Genomic DNA, 17,821 nt, shown 5'->3' on the forward strand with positions numbered 1-17,821 from the left:
CAAAAGTGAATCCTAGAATTTCAGCTGCATAAACCATGAGGTCACATTTTGGTAAAAAAATCTTCTCTTTGCTTACACTATTATATTGCTTATGTGTAAAACTGCATATTGATTCAGCAATAGTGCTTTTATTGGATTCAAAAGAAGCAGTTGAATTGTCATTATGAATGTAGAATCACATTCATATAACATTCTTTAAAAATCTCTGAAGAAGTTCCTGCCTTCGTGTGTGTGTGTGTCTGTGTGTGTGTGTGTGTGTGTGTGTGTGTGTGTGTGTGTGTGTGTGTGTGTGTGTGTGTGTGTGTGTGTGTGCGAATGGTATGTATTGTATGATGCTGGAAATATAATTCTGCCATTTGTATTTTTTTGTAAATAACAAATAGTGTGAGTATTTATATGAAACCTATATCTGCGTTCATCATTTGAAGTGCAGTACAAATACTGCTGGCTCTTTCCTCTGATTGAATACCCATTGCCATGGTTTCCCTTCTTACTTTGATGCCATTGGCTCATGGTTGCTATAAGTTACGGTGGCAATCCATGAATTGCAGAATGAAATTAAACTTCTCGAAAAGGCCAATAAACACACCGAAATTAAGGTATCCCATAAATTAACAAGGTTAATACAAAAGCATGTTGCACTGTGTGGCTCTCTCACCTCATTAGAGATATACTGAAATCACAGAAACTGACAAAATGAAAATAGCTCACACACACTTCCACAAAGAAACAGTAGTTAAGTTAAGTAGTTTTTCTCGGTTACATAGGGTGTTTGAAGAAGATTTGCCTAAATTCACTTGTAGCTGCTGAGGTCATTAAAAGTAGATTTTCTGCTTTTATAATGTAAAAATAATTGTAATTTACAAATACATTTGAATTTAAATCTGGGCATATAAAACGGTCAAAAAAAAGAAACCTTCAAACATAATCAAATAAAAAGCCACCAAATACTTCAACGGCTTAAAGATATGATTTAGATTCTCAGTTTTAATGAAAAAAAGAGGCTTTGCAAACTAAGGTCCAATGAAGTAATTCATAATAAATACAAGCTTTCATTCAATAGATGTTCCTTTGACCAGATGATGGTCTAGTAACAAACAATTTGGCTTCATTAATACAAATTGTACAGATCCTTCCTTCATCATATTTGATTTTTTGGTCTATCTTGCAGTTTAGCGTTGTTCCTTCCTTCAATAGCTTCCTGTGCACCTCACGCTGTGTTGCAGAGCAAGATTGACCAGAGACTCTTCACAATAATGAGCTCTTTGACCTCCACTGGAACAGCTGTGTGTGTGTGTGTCATTATCTTCCTGTCTGATGCCAATTCACACACTTGATTACTCTGATTGCAGACATGGAGTGCTTTGTTTGTCTGTATGTCTGACAGAGAGTGGGAGGTAAATACATTTTCATTGGATCCGTGTGGGTCTTTGTCGGCAAACTAGAGTCGGTAGCGCAGAGATGCAGGTGGACTGAATATTCATTGACCGGTCTTACATACATGCTGTCGCTGCAGGACTGACTATCCACTATCAACGTAACGTTCAGGCTTTTGACAGAGGTATGAAGAGTTTAAAATGCTCATAACCCACAAGACAATCCACCTGTTAGCTTTTATTTATCATGCACCAGTAAGACGCTGCTGCAGTTGGCATTAATCAAACTGAGAGTTAGAAAACTGACAAGTAAAAAATGTAACATTATAACTCAAATACAAAACTGGAAATGCAAGCTGCTTTTAATTGTGTTATAACTATGAGGCCTGCTATTATTAGTCAGCATTGCATAATCAACCACAATTGATTTAGCCAAGACATACACACATCTACAGTATATGGACATTTATTATTTGGATGTCACATTATTTATACATCTTCAGGCATTGTACATAAAAGGTACATTAGTTGTTGAAAGTAAAAATAAAATGGCCTTTAAACGTACACATATTACTCAGAAGGTAATAAAAAAAATAGATTTTTTTTGTGCTTTCATTAAGAACATGCAGAAAAATCATTAGCTGTCTGTGTCATAAGATGCATGCGTAACTCAATAGTCTTTCAAATCCAGAATGAATGAAATGGAATAAGCAGTGTGCTGGAAATACAACATCATTTTCTCATTCATCATACATCAGCAGTGCATCCCCCCCCTTCATCTCTCATCCTTTCCTCTTCTGCTGTAACTCGTTCTCTTCAACTCTTCTGCAGAAAACCTTTCATTGCCCTCTAATTAGGAATCGTTGAGGTTTCTCAGGGGTCTCCGAGATGCCCGGCCACACGAGCTGAAGGAACAATCAGTGACTTTGTCGACAATGATTAAAAGCTCAGTCGGTGAAAAAGGAGGACTGGAAACAGAGAGCAACCAGCCAATCACTTGTGCTGGATAAATATCCTGTTTGGTTAATGAGAGCGATTAATCCTCTGCAGTCTATGTCGATTATTGGAGAGCAGAGAGAAAGGCAGCACAGTCTAAATCTGGTAGGGTTTCATCCTCCACAGCAGCAGGGACCTGTGAGGTTCACCAACCCCTGATATTCATAGTATAAAATGTATAATTCTAAACCTGGTTTGGCTCTATCACAGATAAAATGTACTAAAAACTTTGTGCAATAGCACAAATGCAAGAACAGGTCTGACGTAGAAATTAAGTGCTTTTGCCGGCATGGAGACGGCGTTTAACAACGTTACTGAGAAAGACTGGCATCTGTCAAATTATAACTTTGTTTGTGGAGGACACGTTGTCACAAATACATTCATAATTGGATTTGTTGTCATTTTGCTGTGCCTGATCTTTTGTTGTTTACATTAGATGAGTTTCACTTATTCTTCAATGCAGAAACATACACATGCAGATGAAGAAACACACCGCAGCTATACATTTAGATGCATTCTGAATTAAGAGCCGTTCAATCAGGGAACACTGGAAGAGAAAGCTAACAGCTAATAGCTATGTTGATGCTCATTTTCTATTCAAATCAACATGTCCTACCAAAAATATAAACCTGTTTTTGTTTTTGTAAATAAAATTTTGTTTGATGAAAAATAATCGTTCAATAAAAGTAAGAAAGTAGGACGTGACCACATTATCCTCAGCTCTCGTTTCCTTCATTGTGTTTGTAATGATGGCGGGACATATCACATACTTTTAAATCAATTAGTCTATTAATCAATGCTGATTCTGTAAATTGCGATGGTCATTTCCCACTATTTATTTTACTGCAAACAGTTAATGGGTTAATTAGTGAAAATAACATTTGTGATGAAAATAGCTGCAGTCCTGTTGCAACATTTGTCTAATGTTCTTTACATTGTGCACATTGTGATTACATGTTCTGTAAGTAGTTTTAATATTATAACTTGGTCTCTGTGCACTCTCCTATAATGTATGTTCCTTTATGGTCTTCTCTGACACTTTGGGGGTATCGAGACAAACCGGTGACACATATTTATGTTGAAATGCCATGAAAACGTGCGTTTTGCAGAATATGTCTTTATTTTTTAATTTTTTTTAATAGATTATCATATAAAGAAGGCAGTGGCATTAGGTCAGGGTCAGAGGTGGTTGCAGTACTCGTAATACTACAGTGTAAACTGCTACAAGTAAAACTCATGCATTCAAAATGTTCTTTAAAAGTACGAAAGTATTAACCTCAAAATGAGAGATTAGAAGATCAAAAGTTGTAAAGTACATTCTGCACAACATGCCATTTCAGAATAATACATGTTATATTATTGAATTATAACTGTTGATGCATTAAAGTGTTCATCACTCTAATGTTAAATCTGGTAAAGGAGGAGCTCGTTTTTATTATTTTATTATTGCCTGTAGCTTGAGAATTTCACCAAGGGATCAATAAAGTTTTATCTCAACCTCTAATAATACATAATAAATAATGTATTGATTATATGCTGTATTATTAATCTGAGTCTTTAAAGTAGCTTAATTATCAAATTAGTAAATTAGAGTAAAAAATAATACAATATTTGCCTAGAATTGTAGTGGAGTAGAAGTATAAAGTAACAGTACCTCAAAATTGTACTTAAGTACATTAGCTACTTGAGTAAAAGTACATAGTTACCGCCGACCTCTGGACAGGAGGCGGTGCCACCAAATCAAATAATGTTGGAGTCAATGCTGCTGTTCTTGTAGAGAAAGCTATTTAAGAACAATCTGCTCAGGAGAAGCAGAGGATGTTTTTTCGAAGGCTGAGATCAGATGTGTTTCCTGATATAGTGCAGTCTATTATGTGCTGTGCTGCTGGGACGTGACGCGCTCTTGCAAAGAATCCTCCGTGATTTGCCATTTCTTTGTCTTTGCATCATTTATTAAATGTGCTGCAGTTCAGGTAATTTGCGGCGATACCGTGCCCACAAAGTCATCTATCAAATCGTCTGTCTTGAAAGATGAAGTGTGTAGATGAAGAACAGCTGCTGTTCAGTTAGTAAATAAATGTGCCACCATCATTAGACCTTCTGTCTCCGCCTTTCTTATGACAGACATTCCTGTCCATATGTTTACTGATTCAGTTTCTTAAGTGTTTGACAATGTTGCTTTCTGCACACAGTTATACCTTAATCTCAGTTGACACACTTGAGCAGATCTGCACATATTCACAGTCATTCTGTAATGAAATTAAAATGAAACTGAAATGTAATGTCATTCTGGGCTTTTTTATTTTATTTTATGCCTTCTTGTCACTTTTGATCACACAATCTCAGCTGCAACACTTTTTAAAGCTGTGCAAATGCAAATTAACTTACAGAGCATGCGATGGAACTACTTAACATTTCATAATCCGTGTACTGTGAGGAAAAGCATCCTAAAATCTAATTATGGGTCTCTAGGAAGTAAAGCAGTGTGTCAAAGAAAGGAGGAGTTTGTTTAGTTAAGGGGACATGGTTGAAGAAAGAGCTTTTCTGGTGAAACTCTTTGCTACAGCTCAGCAATGGAATCCAAGGATCCTTCAAACCTTTCCTCTTCTCTCGCTAATTATCTGGGACCATAAAATGTTAGTTTTTTCTGGACATAATACATCACTTGCAGCATCATGTTCAAGTGATGCCTCTGATTAAGTTGCTGTTGTATTCACTGAGAAGAAGCGAACTGGCAGCTCTGTAAGGGCCCTCCTGGCTCGTATTATTGAAGGATAGTTTTTTAAGGGCTCTGTTAGAGTACAAATGCTCTCAGTAAAGCGAGACACTACAGGCTAGTTGAAAGAAAAACATCCAAAATACACATTTGTGTCTGTAGATTTATCCTAAATTAGCAGGAAACACTTGTAATGCAAAAACTGGGGAAGCTTCATGGTGATATCTAGTAACATTAAACTGCTTCAATGCCTATTTGATGAGATATAAACTTGTTCTAAGATGCTGTGACACTGTTAGCTCTGCAGCCCTCTTGTCTTTTACACTTATTCTTATAGGGACTGGTCCATTTTTATTGTTACACTTTGTATCTGAGCTTTGCTGTAATGCCCTGAACGTGTGTGTCTCATCCGTATAATGAGGCTATATTTTGACTGTTTTATGAATTTATTCTTAAATACGTATTTTGATCAGAATTTAAACATGTGGACATAAAGTAAATTAGGGAAGTGGAGGGTATAAGTGTGGCTGGCTAATTGTATGTTCATTAGGGCATAAGCAACTGTTAGTATCAAAGAATATGCATCAGATAAGTGAATACAGTAGATAAAAGATGAGACCCCAAATATAAGACTAGAAATCCTTTAAACCCTTTTGAAGTACGACATTGTTGAAGGAAATAGTGTTTGAGGAAAGCTATAAAAACACCTTTTTGTATTAATGAGCCAATGCATTTACAGTGTGCAGTAGTAATCACAGCCATGATGGTCATTTAGGTCTCAATGTGAAAACAAATGCACTTTTTCCTTAAGTTTACAACAAGCTTAATTAGCAAATAAAGGTATAATACCATGTGGACTCTAGTCATTGTGGCTTGGACTCGAGTCAACTCGTCTCGAGTCACTGTTTTCATGTCTTGACAGAAAATAAATGACTTGCGACTCGACTCGGGCTTTGAAGTTAAAGACCTGTGACTTGAGACACAATGATTCGAATACTTATCTGTGTTAATTTGATTTATTTTATGTTATGTATGCGAGTGCTCACTGGGAACTATTCGTTATTCGTCTTTTGCTTGATTATTATTATTATTGTCTGCCTGTCAGTATTTCCCTGTTTAAAAGTGATGAGGAAGGAATAAATACACTTTTTTATAATGTTATTTGTTTTTTGTTTGGATTACATTAATTTCACTGACAATTATAATAATAATAAGACTAATTAGATGCATTGTCTTACCTTTTGAAGTGACTTGACTCTACTTCAACTTTCTGGGGCAATTTCAGAGTTGCAAGTGAAATAATTAAATCAGTTTGGAAAATGTCTTTATTATATACTCTAAATAACATAATCAGCTGAGGAGCACTTTTCACTTCTTAACACCACACTCTCTTTTTCTTCTCCTCAGCACTTTAGATGATGAGGGCACCAACCTCCGACAGCAGAAGCTGGACAGACAGGTAAGTCTTTGCTGCTCTTCTCAGCCCCTCTGATAATAGAATAACACGGAGGCAAAATCAATTATAACAGGGCAGTTTTTATCATGACACAAACCTCCGCTGCTCCGCAAAAGGCCAGCTAGGACTTGTTATCTCTCTGAGAGGAGTTTTAATGAGAGGGTGTGTATAAGTCTGTAAATAACATGTAGAAAACCTAAAGCCAAGCTGTATTAACCCGAGAGTTTTAAGCGGTGAATCATAGCCATAGCCTTATTGTTGACAATAAAGTTAATTATTGTTTGGATTGATGATTTATTGAGGCATGAAAATATATCACTTCTTAATTTTAGTCTTCACTTAAATGTTTTCTGTTATTTCTGCAGACTCACACAACGCTTGAGGTACAGTGTGATGTAAAAACAAAAGATCTTTCTCATTGTTTACAAGTAAAGGGAGAGAAACTTGCTTGTAGCTGTGCCCACACGTCAAAGCCTTAACCATCAAATCCATGCGCTATGTAACTGTGCCTATTGTTATCACTGTGTTGGCAAAGATGTGAGCTTTACAGAGGATACTGTAGCGCTCCAATGCTCTGCAGCCTCAATTCTCCACTAATAGAAACCTTCAATATTTGATGAGCTCGGGTTTGAAGACTTGCATATAGCTGACAGTTAGTCCAGATGAATAGCTATATCCAGCCTCAGGTTAAAGTGGTTCAGGCAGCTTCTCCTTAAACATCTTCAGATTGTTGTATTGGCTTCGAAGATTTATTGCATCTGGCTTTTAAACCCAACAAAAGATAGCTTACAAGACAATCTGGGATGACTCACAAGTGATTATCACAAACAAATGTAGTTTAAAATGGAAAACTGATTTTGTATTATATCTGAGGATTTATGTTTTTTTTTTAGAATAGATCTTTGCTTGAAGGTGTTGACATGATTTACTGATTATAAGTGAGGTGATCTTAAACAATTAGCAGCAACAGTATTACATAATCACTCAGTAGGGCATTTGTTTAGAAATGTATCATATACTTTACTGTATGGACAAAAGCATTTACATTTCTGGTGACTGTCAGGTTAAATATGGCCACACAAATAAAGAGGTTGTTCTTTATTATAGTAGTTGGTGCTGACACTGTATTTTCTTTTTACTGATATATAATAGGAGGGTGTAACTTCTTTCATTTGCTGAACCTGTGCCTTTGTTATTTTTTCTTTCTATCTGGGCATGTTTGCATGAAACCTCCACAACAGAGAGCGCTCCTTGAACAGAAGCAGAAGAAGAAGAGGCAGGAGCCTCTGATGGTGCAGTCCAATGTGGACGGGAGATCTCGCACTCGTCGGACCAAACAGAGCGAGGAACAGGCTCCGCTGGTGGAATCCTACCTCAGCAGCAACAGCAGCACCATCTACCACGGTGAGTAATCAGAATCTGTTGAATAAGGGAGCTCAGGAAACGCAATGGATTGAGCAAATAAAGATCTCAGACCGCTTGTTTGATCAGTCTGTTTAGATTTACAGAAAGTATTTTATTCTTGGGCTGAAAGAGATTTAGTCATTTTCTAATTCATTTCCCAATGGGAACTGTATACTACAAAGAAAGAGCAGATGTTAATATAACCCGTTTAAGTTAGACCCCATGTAGAACCAATGCAACGTTCTCTACTATCAATTGCAGGCGCTCACACTGTGCTGCAAATCTATCCACTCGAGAGAATAAATTGCGTTAAGACTGGGATTGATGGGGTCCTCTTATCTTCGCACAGAGACCAGAGCAGCCATCTAATCCTCAGTTCTGACGGCCAGTTTCTAGGCTGAAGGCCATGAACTGTCGCATGTCCCGCTGAGAGGAGAGAAAACGTATTGGAAAAAATGTTACTCTGCACTACGCTGATATTCTGATGGAAAGAATAATAACCTTATCATTCCCCCCACACTAACAAAGGAAATAAATCTATAGACTTCCATTTACTGTTTAGCTTTACTCAAGAAGGAAGTGGCCGAGTGAATCTGAATTGGAGCTGCATGAGTGTTTACATGGCATTGATTAGCAGCTGAATGTTACTCTCATGTATAAATTAAGCAATTAATAATCTGTTACTCGCAATTACAATCGTTCTCATGGTTTAACATTCATGTATTAATAATTTAATATTGATATTTCATGCAATATATTCAATACATGTATTAAATCTTCTTTTTTATTGACATAATATTCCTAATTTATTTTTTTACTTTAAACTGTGCTCATCCCTCTTTTTCCATTTTTCTTCTTCTCTGTCCATCTGCTCTGATAACCCTGCATCTGCTGCTGGTCATCTCCCTCCCTGTGTTTAGTGCAAAAAGCTGACCAGGAGGAGGTGAAGGTGATCGCGGACACACAGCCGCCTCGGTCAGCCAAAAAGGGCAAAGCATCGGCCAGCTCCACACCGCAGACGAGCAGCGACAAGAAGGAGAGGAAGGGCAAACACAAAGGTCAGCCTGCCAGCCTGCCTACTGTACCTGCCAGTCTATTAAGGGCATTTAGACAGAGTGAAGAATAGTAGAAATGAGGTGAATGGACAGGCACTCTGCAAGTAAGATAAGACAAAATAGACTGGAGATATTTAATAGTATAAACACACCAACAGCATTTTTTTTATGTATTGCAGGCAAAATTAAGATAATGTTTTCAAGCATATTGTTCTTTACGTATTCATGTTAAAAAAAGTAGATTTTGCATTAAAGAGGCAGTCCACAGTAAGAAAGAGACGAGTCAAAATCCTTTTAATCCAGCATTTGCAACGATCTATTCAAGCCCTTTTTGCAATCCTCCCATAATGGTTCCCCTGCTGATTTTTCAAGCCACATCTGGCAACACACCCAGCCGGTGAAGCTGCCCTCTTAGCCACCGCGATGGTGCCATGCTTGTCAACTCAACTGTGTGTGATGATGTACGACAGTCTGAGTGCCGTCAGGCTGCTGACACGACAAAGTGGAGACATACATTTGCCTTGAAATGGTGTATTCCAGCTAAATATACATGGCTTTGATTCTTCCGCTTTGCTCCTGTGCTTCTCAACATTCACAGTATCTCATCTATTTTCCATACAATTTGAAGACTCACTTACAGAACAATAAGTAACTCGTACATCAGTCAACAACGTGAGGTTTACAACAGCATCATCACACATTTCTAACATTACAGATGTTTGTCATCTGATCTAGCGCAATACAATAGATGCTGTTCTTTAGAATGACTGTGTTCCAGAAAAAAAGTTAATAAGATCCCACAGGAGTTAAAGATTAATCAGGCCAGTAGCGCCAAACTCACCGCTAATGGACCTGTCTCACTCCTTCTCTGTCTCACTCTCTCAAGCACGAGCACACAGTTTCAGGAGAGATATTTTACCAAGCTGCGGTGCAATGAGCTGCATCAATGCTACAGAATAGATGAGTATAGGTTGTTTAATTTACTCATTCAAGCTGATCCATGTATAGAATAAAATATCTACATTTGAATGATCTAATTATCTACTATCCAACATGAGGGGTTCAACACTATTAATTGGGATGAATAAAATAAACTAAATTGACAAAACAAATACAGATTTGTCTCCTACATGCACACACATTTCCACAAAAATCCTGAACACTCCATTTAATACAATGTAGAATCTTCATTTTACACGTTACAGGTTATTTTCTCATCTTTCTCATCTTTATTATGTTATTTTGCACTTCTACTGTATAAGGAGAACAAAAGGATGAGGAGAGGAGTGCGTTGTCTTGAAACTGTAGTGAATTGAGCTGGAATGCCTGCAGCAGCAAGGACATAATGTTCTCTCTTACACGTTAGAAGCTAATTTAATTGTAAAGACGGTTTCTGAAACAATTACCTTAAACATACGAACAGAGCAGAACGCCTGCGTATTCGCCAAAGCAAAGAAATGTGGAAATGTGGAAATGTTATCACATTAACTCAGGCAAGTTTTGACGACTAACTGCCTTTTTGTTTTACTTTATTTAAGTCATTTACTGTATGTTACCATGAGATAACGATGATTGAGCAGCGGTGCAGTTGTATTCTGATGAAGATTGCTCTTGTGGGGTTGTGGCTCGGCAGCGATCGATGGCCTGGCTTCCCAGCAGGATGATGCTCAGATCCAGATCCTGACGGTGGGACACCCCAGCGCAGAGGAGGGCGAGGTCGAGCCCGTCATGAGCTGCACTCAGTCGCAGAGTAAACAGGATCTGCGCGTCACCATGCTCAAGAAAGGTACCGTCAGTGTTCAACAAAGGTTCTGTCTCTGCATCTGCAACATCACAAACAAGAGTTCACACTTACACCCACATTTACACCCACGGCATCCTGCTGCACTGCTGAGGTGTTTTGATGGGAGGGTGAAACACACTGAATCATGTTAAAACTTGCAACTGCAAATAGAAATGCCATTTTAAGACCCAGTGTGTGAAAGACATAAATTATGATGCAGATTATATTTTTGTTTCTTGGAGAAATATGAGAGTTACTGTAAAAACAGTGTTGTGTAACATAACAACGTGCTATGTCGGTCATTCTATCGTGGACATTTTTTGAGGACACTATATAGTGCATATTATGTACTCTACACTATTGGACACAACACAATGGCAGACATAAAGAGTGATTTCAGACACAGCTACAATTTGTTTTGTTTTCCAAATCTAGATACTGAGATTCTACGTTTTCAAAGAGGTTAAAATGCAGCCTCAAGTGGACCAGCTTGACATTTCAGTCACAGTATTGTTGGGCATAATACATCACATTATACCTCCTGCATGACTGGATCACTGACTGGAAAGCCGCCATTATTAAGTGTTTGTTTAACCGCTGTATTTTGTATGCGAGCCAACTTTATTATTTCACTAAACTACTTACACATATTTTATATTTTATCACCTAAATTTGCCATGATATTAATATGCATGGAAAGGTCAGATGCTGGCCATATGACAACAAGAGATAATAAACAGTCCTGAGATAACACTGAGATGAAGTGGGAATGTGTTCCTGTTGCAACCATTGCAGCATTTCATGTTACCAATTAACTGCATTTAAAAATCAGTGACACCTCTTTCTTCCTTCCTTTCTTTTTGTATTTTCGTTTGTCTGTGAAGGAATATCTAGCAGTATGAATTTTGATGAAGAAGAGGATGATGAAGATGAAATTAGCTCCAGTTCCTCACAACTCAACAGCAACACGAGACCAGGCTCTGCCACGAGCAAGAAGTCATGCAAGGTAAAATGAAGTTCACCGCACACACGTGTGCTCTCTGCATGATGTGTCTTGTGAAGGACATGCTTGGAAAACATGTAGATTCAACTTTGTCACTCAGCTGGACTCCATTTCAAACTTTAATTTAAGTGTCATGGCTGAAAGTACAGTTATAGACCAGTTTGGCTTAATGTGAAACAAATAAAGTGACGTTGCCCTTTGGCTTTTCTTTTTCTTCTACAAACAATATTGGAATTATTTGGGGCTTTAGCTATTTCTGGCCTGTCATTTATTTATGCGCCACAAAGTAATTTTGCTGTGTGTGTTACAGTGCGGATGATACTGTATGCAGGTGGTGGAACAAGGATCTCATACAGCTTCCTCTTTATGCCCTCATCAGTTTGAAAGGGAAAACCTGTTATGTGTTTTTGTTTGGACGATAGTGTGTGTCGTAAACTATTATTTAAATAATACTTCTGAACACATGGATCTGCTTTGCCTACTGTGAAAGATATAAAAAAAATGTCGGTTCAGTTTTTCTCCGTTTCAGGTGTGATAATGGATGACTCAGGTCAGATAACCATGTACCCTCTTTTAAAAAGCAAAACAAAGCCTCTTTGCAGCCTCTACCCTTTGTTCAGAATGAAACTCCAGCTGGCATTGTGTTCATGATAACCATCTTTCCTCTTTGCTCCTCATTCCACTCTAATCTTTCCCTTCAGTCAACTCAATCTCCCATCTCTACACCAGGTCCTTATTTTAGATACAGTGTGCTCATTCTCTGTCCCAGTGGATGATTTGATCTTCAGACTTGTTACTCTGTTCTAAAGAAAGGCAACTCTAATGCATTACTTGCCAGTTTCTCACGAGAGGTGTTGATTTCCCCTACAGGAGGTGGCCTCAGCACCCACTCCACCAGTCAATGAACCTGCCATCGACGTAGACGACCTTGAAGAGTTTTCTCTGCGACCTGCACCCCAGGGGATTCGAGTAAAGTGCAGAATCACCAGAGACAAGAAAGGCATGGACAGAGGCATGTATCCCACCTACTACCTTCACCTGGAGAGAGAGGACGGCAAGAAGGTGAGAAAGCCGGGTCGGGCAGTGAAAACATTGTTACTGCAAACAACAATGCTATGGAGTGTTAAACATTGTGAATCAATAATAGTATATTCAAAAGAGATTGTTTTGTAGTTTCAAGCTGTGTGTGTCCAAATAAGTTGATTTACTCATTTGTCTTCTGGCTTCTCACAGGTGTTTCTGTTAGCTGGCAGGAAGAGGAAAAAGAGTAAAACATCAAATTACCTCATCTCCATCGATCCCACTGATCTGTCTCGAGGTGGAGAGAGCTTCATTGGTAAACTGAGGTACGTCCGTGTAGGCCTTGCATTTAGGGTTTATACACATTTTATTAATATTAAATGTATATTTAATCTAACTGGAATGTAAATAATTGAAATACATGTGCAGTCTATCCCTAATGCTTCTTTTATAAATTCTTATGAGCCCTTTGAAAAACCTGTACGAGTAACATTTTACAGTAAGGTTCACACAACTGTGCATAGTGTAGGTCAGGGGTTCCCAAACTTTCTGTGGCCAAGGCAAGCCAAAATCTCAAGGCACACCTGTGTTCATATCTGGGCAAAATACCTTCTATAACACATAGTATTACTGTTATCACTCTGTGAACATTTATTTAGCCTAGTCCTTGTAAGAAGCTATTCTCCTTCACACTAGCAGAGCCTTTGATGTGTCACACTCTAATATTTCCCACCATGCGCAAATGGATAAAACGGGTTCACTTTGACAGATTTCTTTTAATGATTGTTTTATTTATATTTAGGCCAAAGCATATAAGACCTATTGTTTCTATATTGTGAAATAAGTGTGTAGGACAAAGTATTGATAAAGTACAGTGTTTCCCTGCGCTGGGCCACCCCCTGTAATTCAAGACGTTTTTTCTTTTTTCGCAGAGCAGTAAACCTAGGGGAAACACTGAAGTAAATAAAAAATCATTCATAACCTTGTGTACAGTTAAGTGCCGTGGGACACCATTTGGGAACCACTGGTGTAGATACTAAGGAAGGACTCATGAACAAATCATCTAACTGATAAATTATTAAAAGTGTTGTACTTGTAATAAACAAGTAGTAACTTGAACAGCACCTCGCTTTATATGATTATTCACATTATCGTTCTGCACTGTTTTAGCCTCACTAATGAAAATGTATAATTACGATAAACATTATGTGTTATATTGTTGTATTAATTCTGTAATTCACCACTCATTCAAAAAAGAGACTTATTTTCTTATGCCCTCCTCATAAATGTGCATTAGCTGTAAATTCTTTAAAGCCACAGTAATAGTCAGGAAGTGGCTATAGATATAATCTGTGGAGACAGTCTCAAGGCTGTGTTAGTGGCTCCATGGAAACTCCTGGAGAGTTTAATCAAATATGGCTCTGTGCAGTCTTTAATCTTCAGAGCGAGCCGGACCGTTGGTCGATGCACTACTCAAACCTTTGCAATCACAATCCCGTTTGAATGATGGCGATTTAAATTTAAATGAACAGTGACCTTTCATCTAATGCTTCTCAAGAGTCTTCAAGGTGGCTGGCCTTAGAGGTATACAGTCAGCTGTTTGAAGCTGTGGCTTTGACAAAAAATCATTGCGAACCCATACTCCTACTACCCTTTACTACTCAACTACAAGGCACACGAACATGGAGATGTATTAGATTCAATGGAATATAATATTCATTTATATATTTTCATTAGTGTATAATCAATGTTTTCATTACCCAAGAATGAGCCCTTCATATGTACATAGGGAGCAGGTCTTCTTCAACATAGTCCACCATTTTGCACCGCCATGTTTCTACAGTAACTCAGAACGGAAAACCAGACTCTTGCTCTAGATTGGACCTTTCGCATTTCTACGTTACCTTAAGGCCACTGTAGTTCTCCAACATACTTGTGAAACTGCAGTAACGCCAGCCGTCGTCTGGATTTCGTTGCTCCTAAAGTGGTGTTATGGTAAGGATGGTCTCTGAGGGAAGCAACGGCCCTGAAAGATACCACGGCGTTACCACGGTTTTGCACTCAGCGGCTCGTTACTGCAGTCTTATAAAGGGAGGGGTGAGCGAGGGATAATTAGACGCTAGATGCCGTTAAATCCTACGCACTGTCCCTTTAAATCAAGGATATAAGGTTACAGGATTAGAAGTACATTTCTTTTAAAAGCTATTTTGCAACATAGTTACGCTTTCTGTTTCTAAATGGTCATGAACAAGTTGTTTTGAGCTTCATCTAGGGTAGGAAGTCGCTTAAAGGCAAAGCACTAGCCACTGTCCTTTTATACATTATACATTGGCACTAAAAGGAAAGGTTTGGCAGTTACCTCAATCGTATCCGTTAATAAGTTAGCTGGCAAGATGTTCAGCTACATCTACAGACCTCTTCAGTCTGTTGTGTTTTCTTTGCAGGTCTAACCTCATGGGAACTAAGTTCACTGTATACGACAGCGGCCTGAACCCCATGAAGAGCACCACCAGCCTTGAAGCTAGCAACCTGCGTCAAGAGTTAGCAGCCATTTGCTATGTGAGTTAGTCAAAATGCTCCTCAGCCTCAAGCTGTACTTAGTTTTATATCTTTGAAGACAAATGTTGAGCAATGACTTAACAATAAGACACAAAAAGACATAAATGTGATTATATATTCAAAGATACGATACTTAATAATTAAAGTTTGAAGTGGTTTGAAGTAATGTGTTTCTTTCAAATATATATATAAATATAAATATATAATATCAGACGTCTAATCGAACCAACAGAAGACTTACTGTATGTGTAATGTTATTTGCTCTGCCAATACTACATCCATGTTAATGTGTCTGGTGGCCTTTAAAATGCAGTTTCATTTAGACTCTAACTCAGATAATCAGATAAAAACATTCATTCAACAGCATGAGGAGTCGGGGCATTGCCATTATCAGGTTGAAATCAAGTTATCATCCATGCATGTATAAATCCAATTGAATATTTATAAAGGACAATGACCTTAACCTTCTTGGCAGACAGAGATAACGATAAATAATCCACAATAACATAGGATTTGCTTAATTATGATGTGGCTATCAGTTCAACAAAGAACATACATTATTTACATCAAATGTTTTTCTTGTTGTAGAGATTGTAATTCTACAGATTGGTAAATGTAAATGTGTCTCTTGCTGTGACAAAACATGTTTTGTTGTTTAATTTAATGCAGTTTAATATGAATTATTTGTATTATTATATATTTAAAATAATAATATACTGCCATATGTTATTAAAGCATTGTGTTGGGTAAACCTGTTCACAATTTATTTTGTTTCAATTTAGGAAACCAATGTTTTAGGATTCAAAGGACCTCGCAAAATGAGTGTCATCATTCCTGGAATGAACATGGACCACGAGAGAGTCTCTATTCGCCCGCGAAATGTATGTCTCACCTAATTTCTTAATAGCCACATCTGAGCCGACCAAGTCAACCTCTTCTAATACTTATATATGTGATCTGACTTTTATTCGTTACTGCAGGACCACGAGTCACTGCTGGCCAGGTGGCAGAACAAGAACACAGAGAGCGTGATTGAACTTCACAACAAGACACCTGTGTGGAACGATGACACACAATCCTATGTGCTCAACTTCCACGGCAGAGTCACTCAGGCCTCTGTCAAAAATTTCCAAATCATTCACGACAATGACCGTGAGTTCCAAACCTCTAAACTGTTAGAGGTGTAATATATAATACAATTAACACCGTACATTTGCCGAGCTATAGTCATGTTGTGTTGTACAAAAGATCCAGCCCATTGTACTGTAGGTTTTAGTAACAGTACTCCCTCTATAAAGAAAAACTCCTTTTTGTTTCCTTTTCCTTTCTATATCAATATATATATATATATATATATATATATATATATATATATATATATATATATATATATATATATATATATCTATAAGTGTAGATAGTGAGAGAAAGTAATGGAGAAGTAAACAGTGTAAGTGGTAATGTCCTGATAGAAAAATAGTTGGAGGCGAAGAATGCAGCAGATGCAATCTTTTATTTTGAAATTCTGAACTCGTGTTTGTATTTATTCATATAAGATTAGATCGCGTGGCCTCCGGTATAACTGCTTGCAGCCTTCTCGAGAACAGACAGACAGACAGACAGACAACTTATTTTGTATTTGACATTGAATGCTTTGAATCTCCATAATCAAGAATACAAATGAAAGGAGGGGGGAGAATATAGTTTCGAATCAGCTCGTCCAAAATGTGTTTCCTGGTTCTTCTCCTCTGCAGCTGACTACATTGTGATGCAGTTTGGCCGTGTGGCAGAGGATATCTTCACCATGGACTATAACTACCCAATGTGTGCCCTGCAAGCCTTTGCCATTGCCCTCTCCAGCTTTGACAGCAAATTAGCCTGTGAATAGATCCCAGCCTGAAGTTCAGTGGAGAACTGGTCCATCTGTCCTCTCAACAAGGGCTGATAATGTATCCCTGGGGCTGGTTTGATCTCCAAATCACCCAGTACCCTGGAAGTCCTGCATATCCCAAAATGCTTTATGGGCCTCAAGTTTTGTGTGCGTGTGTGTGTGTGTGTGTGTGTGTGTGTGTGTGTGTGTGTGTGTGTATGTGTGTGTGTGTGTGTGTGTGGGAGGGAGGGAGGGAGGGAGGGAGGGGGGGTATTGGTCAGTGGAAGAAAACAAGCACAAAGAGTAATCCACTTTCAAAATACAATTCATTTGTTTTGATAACTATAGTCATTTTATACAGTAATATCACTATGAAAACAAACACTGTTCATTTATGTAGTAGTTAGAGAAATGTAACATTTCTTTACCTGTAAATTATAACTAACAATTACACATCTGTACGTTTTAAAAGTTGACTGGATTTTATGTAATCTGCCACACAAAAATGTCACATTCTTCCTCAAGCATGAATACTGCTTATGTAGTTAGTGAAAAAAAACAAAACATGCACGTCACAATATAT

General features: G+C 37.9%; 1 protein-coding gene across 2 annotated transcripts in view; it reads left to right on the top strand.

The window, feature by feature from the left end:
* Positions 1 to 17,469, top strand: part of tub (TUB bipartite transcription factor) — a 44,818-nt gene extending 27,349 nt beyond the window's left edge. For both annotated transcript variants that reach the window (XM_029462249.1, XM_029462258.1), the window contains exons 2-12: positions 6,496 to 6,547; positions 7,786 to 7,948; positions 8,869 to 9,006; positions 10,637 to 10,789; positions 11,671 to 11,792; positions 12,660 to 12,851; positions 13,023 to 13,135; positions 15,254 to 15,368; positions 16,151 to 16,249; positions 16,349 to 16,520; positions 17,123 to 17,469. In XM_029462249.1, coding sequence (XP_029318109.1) covers positions 6,496 to 6,547; positions 7,786 to 7,948; positions 8,869 to 9,006; positions 10,637 to 10,789; positions 11,671 to 11,792; positions 12,660 to 12,851; positions 13,023 to 13,135; positions 15,254 to 15,368; positions 16,151 to 16,249; positions 16,349 to 16,520; positions 17,123 to 17,256 — 1,453 coding nt within the window. In that variant the 3' untranslated portion in view covers positions 17,257 to 17,469. The remainder of the gene's footprint in view (positions 1 to 6,495; positions 6,548 to 7,785; positions 7,949 to 8,868; positions 9,007 to 10,636; positions 10,790 to 11,670; positions 11,793 to 12,659; positions 12,852 to 13,022; positions 13,136 to 15,253; positions 15,369 to 16,150; positions 16,250 to 16,348; positions 16,521 to 17,122) is intronic.
* The last annotated feature ends 352 nt before the right edge of the window (positions 17,470 to 17,821 follow it).

This window comes from Cottoperca gobio, chromosome 3 (genome assembly GCF_900634415.1).
Source record: "Cottoperca gobio chromosome 3, fCotGob3.1, whole genome shotgun sequence".
Taxonomy (NCBI): Eukaryota; Metazoa; Chordata; class Actinopteri; order Perciformes; family Bovichtidae; genus Cottoperca; species Cottoperca gobio.